The sequence below is a fragment of the Panicum virgatum genome, chromosome 2N (genome assembly GCF_016808335.1).
Source record: "Panicum virgatum strain AP13 chromosome 2N, P.virgatum_v5, whole genome shotgun sequence".
In the NCBI taxonomy this organism is placed as follows: Eukaryota; Viridiplantae; Streptophyta; class Magnoliopsida; order Poales; family Poaceae; genus Panicum; species Panicum virgatum.
The window spans coordinates 43,442,226-43,456,205 of NC_053146.1; the positions used below are offsets into that span (position 1 = coordinate 43,442,226).

General features: G+C 48.1%; 1 protein-coding gene across 1 annotated transcript; it reads left to right on the forward strand.

Annotated features, from left to right (window-relative positions):
* Nucleotides 1–4,483: 4,483 nt before the first annotated feature.
* On the forward strand, nucleotides 4,484–9,375 carry LOC120660596 (annexin D5-like). The gene is made up of 7 exons (XM_039939180.1): nucleotides 4,484–4,719; nucleotides 6,781–6,926; nucleotides 7,150–7,368; nucleotides 7,855–8,070; nucleotides 8,158–8,247; nucleotides 8,770–8,973; nucleotides 9,059–9,375. The coding sequence occupies exons 1-6, from the start codon at nucleotides 4,644–4,646 to the stop codon at nucleotides 8,971–8,973; spliced, it is 951 nt and encodes a 316-aa protein (XP_039795114.1). The 5' UTR covers nucleotides 4,484–4,643; the 3' UTR covers nucleotides 9,059–9,375.
* The last annotated feature ends 4,605 nt before the right edge of the window (nucleotides 9,376–13,980 follow it).

The following is a 13,980-nucleotide window of genomic DNA, read 5'->3' on the forward strand; positions in this document are numbered from 1 at the left end:
TGTCATTATCTATAAAAGTAATACAGCTTGTGTTGTTTAAATGGAGACAAGTTATACTTAATGCAATATTTTGCATTAAGATGGTTCTATTTCATAGGTCATATGGGCATAAGAACATTTGCAAACTAAGCATTTGTGATAATCTCGTTGAGATTTTCACAAAGTCTACCATACTCCACATTTCATATGTGTCGAGTACATTGGTATGAAAGGTTTGCAAGTTTCAGGGGGAGAGTCTCTCGTCTCTCTGACTAATAACTTGTTGAAAACATAATATTGCACTCTGTTCTTTGTATGAGTTTTTCCCTTTGGGTTTCTCATATAAAATTTTTAATGAGGCAATATCAACACAAAGTTATGTCCTATCATCCATTTTTTCCCATTGAGGTTTTTGGTGGATGATATTGGAACATACGATACATTGTACTCTTTTCTTTATGTGAGTTTTTCCTGTTGAGATTTCTCATATAAAATTTTTGATGAGGCAATGTCAACATAAAGTTATATGCTATATCATCTAGTTTTCCCCATCGGGGTTTTTGGAAGATGATATTTGAAGCATATTGATCATAGGGTCAAGGTGTTATTAGACTAAGACTTTGGGTTTATCTCAAGAGTCTACTAACATTGTTAATTATATATTATGGTGTTTCTCTTTATTTTTTGCCACTGGGTTTTAAGGAGTTTTGCCCAGTATACCAGAATTATTTTGGTTTTTCCCACAGGGTTTTTCCAAATATTCTCCTCATATTTTTCATAAAAGGTTTTTGGGGGAATTATATATTGTATCGCATCTCCTGATTTTTCCCATAGGGTTTTCAAGGAGTTTTTTGATTGATTACAAGTTCATGAGAAGATCAAATTGATTACAAGACCACAAGAAGAAGAAAATTGGTCAAGGGGGAGTGTTATGAAGAAATTAGAATTAGTGATCAATTTCTGTAATAGTTAATTAGTTTAGTCATTAGGCGGTTACCTTTCATGAAAGGGTCATCACGAAAGGATCACCACGAAAGGGTCATCATGAAAGGGTCACCACGAAGGGGTCATGACGAAAGGTCAATCCCAAGGGACACCATGCTCTTTAGACTTGTATATATATGTAATCAATCCCATCAATGAGAATCAATCATTCAATTCTACTCTCAAACTTAACAGTAATCATGCAAGATTATCTATTAGAGCAAGTTTAATAATAGACCTAAGTGTTTGACTATTAGCCAAGTTATAAGGGTCAAGCTATACAATAATGGTGACTTATTTGTCTATAGAAAAAAGTTGTACCATATTCCATCTTCTCTTTCCTAATCCTCCTCGTATTCCCATCTACATATGCCTCCGTAGACCGTACCCAGCTTGGTACTTACATGAGAGCCAAGCTCTCCTCTATTCTCTCCTCCACATATCAGTATTTGCTTGGCTATAAACCAATTATTGTACTTGCTCTTAGGTGATAAGAGGAAATCAAAAACTATTTCCACCTTTAGCACACATTAAGTAACAATTTAAAAAGTACCTAAATTGGTTATCCATATTAGCATCCAGCCATCCAATACCAAAATAAATGGAACATATCCTATAGTTTATCATAAATGGTTTAATGAAACATTATGTGTGAAATTACTCCTTTTAGGTAAATGTAAGGGGTGGAAGACACGTGATATTAGCAAACACAATAGAGGCCTGTTTGGTTTATTTGCGCTAGAAAGTAGCGCACAGTTTGACCATTAATTACAGGTATTAAATGAAAGCAGTTTGCAAAACTAACTCCACAATCCCTGTACTACTTCACTAGACGAATTTAATGAGGCATTTGACCGTGTGATTAGAGAATGGTTACTGTAGCATTAATATAACTAATTATTAATTAATTATCATCATTAGATTCATCACGCAAAGTTACACCCATCTGTGAAAAGATTTTATAAATAAACTTCGTTTAGTACTCCATGCATATAAGATTTTTTTTAGCGTGAGTAGCGCACGCAAAACAAATGGGACCAGAATCAAAAGGAACACCCTACAACAGCACTGTCAGAGAAATGGACTACACCCCTGACCCATCACTACTGGTTACGAAAGCAAGTATTATAGCAGGCTGCAAGCAGACTAAATAATGAGGTGGAGGAGAGAGAGGAAGCGGGCTATCAGTTTATAGCTGGCTTTGATAAAAAAATTAAGAAAACTTGTGAGAGAGATATGTGTGCCATACATTAATGATGAATAGACTAACCACTATACAAGTGAGCTGAGAGATAGGTTGCAAGTATCCTAACAACTAGCAGCAGGCTAAATTATTATTCTTGCTCTGAATCGATAGTAATGATGGAGGCATTAGGCAACTTGTGATCGAATTTATGCACCCAATTATTTTATTTTATAGAGAAAATTAGTCTCATAGCACCGATAGATGACGGCTCTCGTAAAATACCACTGAAAACATTCGGCCCCGTAAAATACCACCGAAAGAATGAATCGTTACCTTAAATTATCATTCTGTCACGTTTTCGTTAGCTCGCCGTGAACATCACATGTACCCCTTGGTCCACGCCGGCTTGTCCAGCAGTGGTGGTGCGTGGGCTCCCCCTCCTTTCGGCGCTCACCGCCCTTGGCGTCCGCGGCCGCCGAGCGGCGCTCGATCTCCAGGATGATGCGCGGGCCGGCCGGGTTCCTGAGCTCGCGGAGCAGCGCGTGCGTCTGGTCGGAGCCTCGGAGGTGAGAGGAGCAGCAGGAGGAGCGCGAGCTAACGAGGATTTGAGGCGGCGGATGAGCAGTGAGGGAGCTGGGCTGGCTGGCGCCGCAAGCGGCGACTCGGGGGAGCACGAGCTGGCGGAGCTGGCGGCGAGCACGAGCGTGCTCAGCTGACGACTGAGTGTGGGCGCCAGCGAGCTGGGGGCGAGAGCGCGCGGGCTGGTGGTAGGCGCGTGGCCAGGCCGTCTTCACTGCGGAGTGGTCGCACCAGTTTCTTACCCGCTGCGTCTCCGACTCAGGGAGCACCCCAAACGGCCGCCCGCCCAGCGGCGCCCGGTGGCACGAGCTGCCGTCCCTCCGCACCACGAACTCGTCGCCGCGCTAGCTGCCGCCGCCCATTGCGTCTGCCACGCCGGCGTCCCAGCTGTTCTTCTGGCCCATGGAGCCGCGGGCGTTCGACGACGACGACCCCGTGGACCAGAAGCCGCGGCCGATGCGTGAGGACCAGCACGACGGAAGCATCTGGCGGAGGAGCGGTGGCGCGTGCCACGCACTGCGAGTACTCGGACCTCGCGAGGGACGCGTCCGCCGATGACTTCGCCGTGCTAGTGCACACCAGGGCACTCGGGATCGCCGGGACTGGCGGGGCGGTGGCGCCGCGCGCGCCGCTGGACCTGGTGACCGTGCTCGACGTGAGCAGCAGCATGGTGGGCTGGGCACCAACTCACCAAGCTCACGCTGGTGAAGCAGGCCACGGGGTTCGTGACCGTGAGGTCTGAGGCGCTCCGTTGTGGTCGAGCGTGAGCGCGTCCAAGTGGAGGCGACGGACGACGTCGCGGTGGCCCGGGCGGCTACGGAGCATGGCGCCCACGTGGAGGCAGTGCAGATCCTCAGCAGCCGGCAGCGCGCCGTGGCGCGGGTGGGGGACTCCACCTGCCTAGCACTGTCGCGCGAGCTGCGGAAGATGCGCGCATGGCGGACTGGCAGTGGTACGAGTTGTCTGGGTGCGCGTACGTGCTCGCCGGGCTGAGCTCGCACGCGCAGCAGCGCGCCACGTCGCGGCAGATTGTGTCCGGCGGTGGCAGGGCGGAGACGCTGGGCATGCACATGCGGCCGGGCGGGGGAGCTGGGGTCGGCGGCCGGCGCCGCACGCGCCGAGGCAGGAGGAGCATGAGCAGGCAGCAAGCTGGAGGCGGAGCCAGCCGCACGAGCGAGCAAACAGAGCTGGCGGCAAGCATGACGGAGCGGCCGGCGAGTCTGCGGAAACGATGCTAATTTGAGGTAATATTTATTCTTTCGGTGGTATTTCACGGGACCAAACATTTTCGATGGTATTTTATGAAAGTCATCATCTTTCGATGCTATGAAACCAATTTTGTATTTTATATTATTGTGATGCTCCAGTCAGCAAGTGTTTCATGGCCAGTTCTTCATGAAAGTCGTGATCATCCCATCATAGATTCATTTGACAAGTGTTTTCTGCTTTTATTTATCTGGAAATAGTTTGCGCTGGTTTTTCAATGCACCCTCTGAAAAGAATAAAAAACCGGAACGTGACCTCTCGAACTAAACGCACAATAACAAGCAAGATACTTTGTCAACGCATACCAGTTTGCCTCTCTGCATGTTTCCCGTTACCCTGGCTTACCACTGCAAACATAGACCGGGTCCACCCACGACGGAGTCTGCAACCTGACACGCGGCGACCCAGGCCAAGTTTCCGAGGGGCCGTGCCGTCCGTTGAAGCCGCGGCGTCGACGAGGACAGACAGCGCCCAGGGCGGCAGAACCTGGTCCACGCTTTGGCTCCTCTCACCGAGCCAAATCCTCCTCTTCCATTTAAATCGTACCTATCCATTTCCCAAATCGCTAATCACCCTCCTCGAGCCGGCCAAATCGAATCGAATCGAATCGAATCGCAGGGCGAGCGCGCACGCGCACCGATCGCCGGCGATGGCCAGCCTCACCCTGCCGCCGGCGCCCCCCAACCCGCGCCAGGACGCCATCGACCTCCACAAGGCCTTCAAAGGTCTGCTCCGCCACCGCTTTCCCCTCGCCCCAATCTCCGTTTTCCCCCGCAATCCCCCGCGTCCTCCGCGGCGCCTGTTGTTCGATTTCGGTTGGATATACAAGGCCGAACGGGCAGGCGAGTGTGGTGTAAAGGGTTTGTATGTTAGCCGGCGGTCGCCTGCCCTAATTCGATTATCCGTGCATGTGAGGTTGGGGGGTGTGTTGAGGTCTTGAGGAGCTGGACGGATTGGGTCCACGCGGCAGATGGGGAGGTGGTCGATTGGAACCTCTTATGGATTGCGTATGGTTGTTTGTTAAGAGAGGCTTATATAGGCAATGGGAAATTTCCTGAGGGGTCAATGTTTGCAGTCCCAAAAATGCAATTATTTCGTTACGAATTGGGTATAGGTCGGTCTGGATGCACTGATGGTCAATGCATGGATTAAGACATTTTATTTTTTCTCTGACTACAATTTGGGGTCAAGTGGGTAGCAGTTAATACAAGGGGAAGTCAGAACTGGGTTTGATTGTCAGTTCTTGGGGTCAACAACCACAGTTGTGTAATTTCTGGTAGCTAACATATGCTATATAATTAAATTGGTGGCTGAGGAAATGAATAAGAATTTTGCTTCTACGAAAGTATGGAGTGGTTTCATATACAATAGTTGTGATTAAAGAAATCTTGGCTGGCTGGTATGCAAGTCGATGTACTCGCTAATTATTTTATTCATTTGGTTCATTTCTATTCTGTGAGAGTGCTCAGAATTCCAGTGTCCTCAGCATATCTTAAGAGCTGCCAAAAGAAAGCCAAAATTCAGGTCTACTGCTTCTAGCCTTCTAAGAACTCATATGTTATGAAGAGCAAGTCTTCTAGCTAAATGATTTACCCTCTTGAACTCGCTCCCTCTTTTCCATTTGTTGTTTCTGATCTTTTACAGCATAGAAATGGTGCTTTAACCATTACTTCTTGTAACTTTCAACAACAACAACAACAACAACAACATAGCCTTTTGTCCCAAGCGAGTTGGGGTAGGCTAGAGATGGAACCCAAAAGACACAAAGGTCATGGTTCAGGCACGTTGATAGCTAATCTCCAAGCGCTTCTATCCAAAGCTAACTCAGAGATATCCCAATCTTTAAGGTCTCTCTTAACCGACTCGTCCCAAGTCAGTTAAGGTCTACTTCTACCCCTCTTTACCTCATCAACACGCTTTAGCACCCCACTACGCACCGGCGCCTCCGGAGGCCTCCGTTGGACATGTCCAAACCATCTCAACCGATGTTGGGTAAGTTTCTCTTCAATTGGTACCACCCCTACCCTTTCCCGAATAGCTTCGTTCCGGACTCTATCCCTCCTTGTGTGCCCGCAAAACCACCGTAACATCCGCATCTCTGCTACACTCAGTTGCTGGACATGTCGCCTTTTTGTAGGCCAACATTCAGCACCGTATAACATCGCCGGGCGAATCGCTGTCCTATAGAACTTACCTTTTAGCTTTTGTGGCACCCTCCTGTCACAGAGGACACCAGAAGCTTGACGCCATTTCAACCAGCCAGCTGAGATTCTATGCCTAACATCTTCATCAATGTCGCCATCCTTTTGTAGCATCGAACCTAAATACCGAAAAATGTCCTTATGGGCCACCACTTGCCCATCGAGACTAACGTCACCACCCTCATGCCTAGATGCGCTGAAACCTCTTGTAACTTTATATAACTAAAAATCATAATTATGTCAGTGTTACTTTGCATGTTTTGCATATATTAATTGAAGGTGTTTGTTTTCTTAAGTACTATCACAAATGTGTTTTATGAATGTTTTTTATTTTTTGATCGATAAAATTGTTGCTTAGAGTGAGCTGGTCTTGATATGCTTGAATGATGTCTGGCTGCTGTGAGTAAAGTGAGCACAAATAATTGAACTTGGACTTGAATTTTAGAAATTTAATGTTGTGCATAGTTTCGATGATTTTACTTAACTATCAAAGTTTCTTGTCATTTTGAATTCCTGTACCTGATTTTCAGGTAGGCTAACATGCTGACATTGTTTTTAATTTTATTTTGGTTGATGGTCTTCCAGGTTTTGGTTGTGACAGTACAGCTGTGATAAACATACTTACTCATCGCGATTCAGTGCAACGTGGATACATTCAACAGGAATACAAGGCTATGTATCATGAGGAACTCTCCCAGCGTATTTCATCTGAACTCAGTGGACACCACAAGGCATGAAAAGTTCTCAAAGAATTTTCTCTTTATTAAATAAATCAAATTGATAACCTAGGTGGAGAAATATGTTTAATCAACTGTACTAGATCTTCACCAAGTAGAATTAACGATTTAATAAATTATCTGAAAATGTTAATATGTGTTGCTTCAATTCTAAGTCGAGTTGAATTACTTAAAAGCATTGTGTTAAATATATCAACTTTGTTTCATTTGATTCCAGAAAGCTATGTTGCTGTGGATTCTTGATCCTGCTGGACGTGATGCAACTGTTTTGAGAGAAGCTCTAAGTGGTGACACTATGGATCTTAGAGCAGCCACTGAGATAATATGTTCCAGGACACCATCGCAGTTGCAAATAATGAAACAAACTTATTTGGCAAGATTCGGTACTTATCTTGAGCATGACATTGGTCACCACACATCTGGAGATCACCAGAAGGTCCTGATTCTTAGTAGAGTATCTTTCTTGCATTTGTTCTATTTCTTCACCTAATGCTTATGCGTGATACGTGAAAGATGCTGAAGTTACTTTATTTTTAGTTTTACACCGCTCGGCTTTAGGAATAAGAACGTTTGGCTATAATTTTCTTTGCAACAACTTCAATATGCCCTTGAATGAGGTCGGAATCTGCCATTGTGACTTGTGAGTCTGACATGGTGGGTAGGATCACACATGTCTGTGGACATCCTCACATCTAGTGTCTCTGTGCTTTATGACTGATGAGAAAGTGTTTCAATTGCTTTTCTGTAATCTTTTATAGTTCTTTACCTGATGCATAAGGAGATCTGTAGCATGAACTCCCTGTGCAGCATGCCAATCAGTATTCGTTACATGAAGTAGTAGTTACTAGTTATCTGTCTGAATTTAAGTTGGGTTTTTTTTCTGCCAGTAACGAATGATAATATGATATAATGTATGTTTCAGATTTTACTTGCCTATGTGGGAATTCCACGCTATGAAGGCCCTGAGGTTGATCCTACTATAGTGACACATGATGCGAAGGACTTGTACAAAGCTGGTGAGAAAAGGCTGGGTACGGATGAAAAGACTTTCATCCGCATTTTCACTGAACGCAGTTGGGCACACATAGCATCTGTTTCTTCTGCTTACCATCATATGTATGACCGGAAATTAGAGAAGGTAACATTTCTGTTCAGTACTCTTCTCACATAAGCATTTTCTGTTCTTTTGGAGTGCATCACAGAGTGATCTTTATATATATGATAGGTTATCAAGAGTGAAACATCTGGAAACTTTGCATTTGCACTTTTAACTATCCTCAGATGCGCAGAGAATCCGGCAAAGTATTTTGCTAAGGTATTGCACTCTGCTGTCCTCGATAAAGAAATATTGTAGCTTCTGATAAGTATAGGCACCATGACTTATAGCCTGCTATATCACCTGGAGTTGATATTTGTATACTTTATTTCTTATTTTAACTGTATGTAGGTTGCCACCATTCGAAAGTGTCATTTTCTCCTAATGCTGCCAAAATAGCACATGCTAGATTGCTCATGTATCTTTGATGCCCATGACGGCCCTACTATTAGCCTAGACCCTAGTATCTTAAATATGGGATTGTTGTCAGAATATGCTGTTAACCTGAGTTCATGTGGCACTTTGTTTTATGATTATTCCAGTTTTCATTTCATGTGGAGATTAGGATAGCATCCTCAGACCAACTATTACTTATAAAGAAATCTCTCTGCCTGTTGTCTTTTTTGTTAACCCCCTCCCCCCCTCTCTTGTACTCAGCACATCTAATAATAGGTGAAGGCCTCTATTTACTTGGTTTCATACTTGCAAGTGACCAATCTTCTCTGAATGACATGAATACAGGTCTTGCGAAATGCCATGAAAGGTCTAGGCACCGATGACAAAACCCTTATAAGGGTCGTGGTGACAAGGACGGAGATTGATATGCTATATATCAAGGCAGAGTACTTCAAGAAGTATAAGAAGCCATTAGCCGAAGCTATCAACTCTGAAACATCTGGAAACTATCGGACGTTCCTTCTCTCACTTGTCGGTCACGGCCACTAGGTTTGACCCCCGGAGCTACTTTGATTATTTCTTTTCCAAATTGGTCTCATATTTACTCCTCTGTTTTGCTCTGCTTTAGTAACAGGCTTTGTTTCGACCATGGGACATGATATTCCATCGATCCACCCTAAATGCAGCGACCTACCTGGAAAACGTATGATGTCGCCATTTATCTGTTGTGACTTGTGAACCTGTCTAACTGCAACATATGAGATCCTAGTATGCTTGTGCAAACCATTCGTGTATATATATATGCGTATCTGGGGTTTGTGTTGGAGAATTCTGGACGGAGCACTAGGGCTATTGCTGGTTGCAGTGGGCTTGTCGTGTGTCTCCATAACACCAATAATATGATGTCATGTTCGTGTGTGCTCACTCCAGTGGATGTGGTATATTTGGCTATTCCGTTTCCGCTGCTAGCAGTTAGTCTCTCGATCATTGTTGTTCCTACCTTAGTTCGCGAAGGACTTGAGGCCTTCACATATTCTCACGAGCGCATCCTGTAAATATGTGACTGCCTCGTTCTGTACTTCCAGACACAGATTGAAAGATACACCTGTAACCTGTTCAATAAACTTTCATCTCATTGAAGATTTTAGGAAAGGAACTGAATGTATGCACCGCCCCATTCAATTACTCGAGCGATCTTACGTTGCAACTAAACAATCAGTAGCCGGCATGGCCCTCAGAGTCTAAATCGAGCCGAAGTAGTCTAACTCGCGAGTCACACTACATCTACATGTCCAGGTCATGTGCCGCCGGCGCGGCGCGCGCAGAACGGCGGCGGCTAGCAGCCTCTTGAACAGCTGGAGCAGGGCCTGCGCGACCTGCGCGGCATGCCCGGACCTCGCCGCGGCGCTCCCGACGAACTCGGCGTGCGCGCGCGCGCGGCGTCCTCGAGCCCGACGCCCCGGCGCGCGGCCTCGTCCTTGATGGCCTCCGCGCAGAGGCCGCACACCCAGGCCCCGCCAAACTGCGCGGCCACCCGGGCCACGTACCGCGCCGTGCACTCCTCCGCGATGCCGCAGCACGCGCACGTCGCCATGGCCGTCGCCGCCGCCGCCTCGGCGCCGCCACCGCCCTCCGTGTCTGCCGCCGCCGATCCCATCGCCGCTAGCTCGCGAGGTTTGCTTTGCGCCTTTGCCTCCTAGACGGGGAACTGAGCGGTCGGCTCGCCGTCCGACCAATGCAAGCGGAGGAGGGAAAGCGGAGGTGCTGGAGGGAGGCTTTGCCCTCGCGCTCAGCTCCGACCTGACCACAGGCGCGGCCTCGCCTTTTGTAGTTGCAGTTGTAAAAAAAATAATTGGAACGACTTACCTTTAAGGGCGTCGCGGCTCAAGCCAAGGCCAAAACGTTGTTAAGAAGAACTCTAGAGGAGTTTGTATTACAACTAACGATGTGTTAATAATACTATTTTTTTTTAAAAAATAAAGCACGAGCACTACTATATCATTTAAGAAGAAGCAATTGTACATCATGCGCCGAAGCGAACACCACCACCACATAAACAACACACAACATAACACTACACCACCACAACCTGTAAGCGGAACCGAAAGTAAACCACCAAGAACTGCGCCGTCGTCACCAACGCTGTGCCACACAGTGACGAATCTACCGGTGGGGCGGCCGGGGCTAGAGCCCCCCTACCGCCGGGGAACCCCTGGAGCCCCCGTTAGCCCTCCCTAAAATTTTCTGCCATAGGAGAGAGAGAGGATAGGCGCGTCTGGAGGTTGAAGATGCACCCCCTCCCCCCCGGCCCCCCAAGGCCCAAGTGCGAAACCCCCGCAACCGGACAGGCCCGACCAAGACGACCTTTTTTTTTTCCTGTCAGGTCTCTCATCTCTCTCTTGATTTGCTGGCTTCTCTGTTGGTTTTATATGTGAACTTGGACTTGCTTTTATATATTGGAGTACTATGAATATGAACTTGGACTTCCTTTTATACTTCAGCCCCCCCAAGTATTTTTCCTAGATCCGCCACTGGTGCCACGCCAAAAGCCGCGACCTGCTACAAGCCTAAGCGGCGAACCAGAACTCCTCCACCACAAGGTTGTCATCCTCATGGAACACACGACCGTCGATCCCCCAGTTCCAGCGTTGTTTTAGTAGAACACTCCCGCCGCAGCACCAGTGCAGCCACCATAAACACTCAATGCGTGGGGGCCTCTCCTCGACCACCGCCTCGTACTCCTCAGAAGCAACCACCTTAAAGTGTATGGGGACCATGCCGCCCGCCACACTGGACACTGCTCAGCCAAGGATCCTTGCCACCAAAACTGCATTGAGAGCTTCACCTTCGCCAAGCCATCACCGGGATCACCACCGCACCATGCACGCTAGGCCAAGGCCTCCAACACCCATGGACCCTCTGCACCTTGCCGCCAACACAGAGCCAGCGCTCCACCACCGCTGCGCACGGGCAACACCACCAAACAAATCACCACCAACGGTACCACAAGTCAAGACGGGTCTCAGAAAACGACGCCTCCAAGAAGGGCACGACGCCAATGATGCCGTCGTCGCTCATCCATAGCTGGACAGGGTACTCCACAATGACGCCCCAATGACGCTGCCACCAATGGGGAAAACGACGCCCCAATGACGCCGTCACCATCACCATCAACAGGGCTGTCGGTGAAGCCTTTCGCCCGGCTGAACCCCATGCCTGCAGCACGCTCACGACCATGTGAGCACAGCTCGCTCCCTGCCGCCTCCGCAATGCCCCTGCCGAAGAGGAGGCCCGGCACAACCCGAAGCACCACCATGGCACCACAAGCGTACCTAGTGCTGGGCGAGCCCAGCACAAGCCACCCAGCCCCACCACCATGGTGGCGCCATTCTTGCAGCGCTGTTGAGGAGGAGAGAAGGGGAACGCCGCCCAGCACACCTGGCCTAGAGCAACAAGCGCCGAAGGCACCCCCACCAGGGCCGCCCACGGCACCACAGCCGGCGTGGCAGCCCACGCAGGCCACACATGCCGCCGCCATCCCGTGCGCCCCCGTACGAGTCACCGCAGCCGTCCCCGTCCCGCGCGCCATCGCCCCGGCCTCCGCCGTAGCCATCCCGCGCACCGCCGCATGAACCACCGCCGCCGCTGCTGCCCCCACTCGCGCCTCCGCATCTGCAGCCGCCCGCCGCCAGATGCCCTCCTCTACCCACCGCCTACACACAGACGCCCCCTCCGCATGGCCTCCAGATCCGGTCAAGGGAGGGCTGGATCCGAGGACTCCTGCCTCCGCCGCCGCCGCAGGGGCCACCGGCGCCGGTGAGGTCCATCGGGACCGAGGCGGCCGCGCCGCCCGCGGAGTACCGGAGGAAGCGGAGAGGGCTGCGCCGCCGCCTTCATTGGGAGCCTCACGAACTTTTGGAGGCTCCCTCGGTGTGATAGAACCGCTTAAATTAAACCGGCTTAAGTGCGCTAACTATCATTTTGAGCGTTAATCAAGTTACAGCGCACTTAAAACGGTGTAATCCGGTAGCCTGTTGGGTTAAGGATCGAAAACACTGGAAGTCTCACCCGAATGCGAGTGTAGATGATTACAAGCAGACATAAATTTCTCAAATTTAAATTACAAAATAGAACTTAACAAAATGAGTTTATGTAATATATCAGAGTTCAAAATACAGCGGAATTTAAATAGAAGCTTAATTTAAAAACCAAGATACTACGAAGACGTGAGGATGTCACATCGAGCCCACCGGTGTGAATTCTGGTTAGCTCCAACCAGCAACAAATACCTGAAAACAGGGTAACAACAAACCCTGAGTATACTAATACTCAGCAAGACTTACCCGACTAGTGGTATATACTTAGCCGACTCCTAAACATGCAAGACTTTTTGGCTCTGTAGTTCTTTTGCTAAAAAGCCGCTAGTACTGGATCCTTACTTTCAGTATTTTAGCCCAAATTTAGTTAACAACTATAAACTAGGTCTGCATATTTCTCTAGAGCAAACATGGTTGAACATAATATCTTATCAGAGAATCACAATCATAATTCCAACTTCCATCTTTACTACGGTGTGACTTGACCAAGGCTCTCATATGCGCGAGTCACGGCGAATCGATCCGATTTAACCTTGCAAGGTGGACCTAACTCACACGCCAAGTGCGACCCCGTCGAGTCACACCGAGCAACTGTTCCCATGATTACCCCGAAGCCTGAAACAAGCCCGCAAACACCCGGTGAACCCGTGGACGACTATCCCATCCGTCAACCCTTGCTCAGCAGCGCAGGTCGAGAATCAGATTCCGACGCAATTTAGGTAATTAGCTTACCGGTTTCGACTACCTCCTACTTCCGGCATGTGGTAAGTACTGTTCAATCCTCAGTCAAAAGGCCAACAATGAAATGGTCCTCAATCGACACAGGCGGAGATTCAATTTTCCTTAAATCCATAATCATGTCCAACTTTTCCTCCGCCCGGTCTCCATTTTCAGCCTTACAGTAACATTCTCACTTCTCTTACTGAAGTAACAACCTATATCTCGCAGGTGACAGGAAATCACCCATCTTCTACCGGGTTTTACTTAAGCATAGCAGTGCTATCGATCTGCCCACACTAGTAGGGACACTGGAGTAATCTAGAGACTATGCATCTAGGGTTCCAATCAATTCCTCAAACGTAAATACACAATACTTTAAATAAAACATGGAGTAATTAAAATAAGGGATATGCTCCGGGGCTTGCATGCGATAACACTAAACCAGTGTTAGTATTAACAAGGCCTTGGGCTGGGTCTTTAATTGCTCCAGCTTGACAGCATCTCTTGTTCAAGCATGCACTCCAGCCAGTCCTTCCATCTTTAGGATACGTTCACCAACGCCGTCTTGTGGTTCGGTTCCGTCAACACGTGCTTCACGTCCAAGCATTGAACATCTAGCGTACCCAAAGGAGATGCAACAATGCTGATGCATGAATATATGGAAGTGCAATAAGCAATTCATCAATAAGGACAAACAAGACATGCACAAGATCACAATGGCGTGAGCGTGAGCACGATG

Bases quoted from the DNA above. Each gene is read 5' to 3' on its own strand.
- LOC120660596 (XM_039939180.1), top strand. From the start codon at position 4,644: ATGGCCAGCCTCACCCTGCCGCCGGCGCCCCCCAACCCGCGCCAGGAC. The intron at 4,720-6,780 runs GTCTGCTCCGCC...ATGGTCTTCCAG, and splicing joins CCTCCACAAGGCCTTCAAAG to GTTTTGGTTGTGACAGTACA. The intron at 6,927-7,149 runs GCATGAAAAGTT...ATTTGATTCCAG, and splicing joins AACTCAGTGGACACCACAAG to AAAGCTATGTTGCTGTGGAT.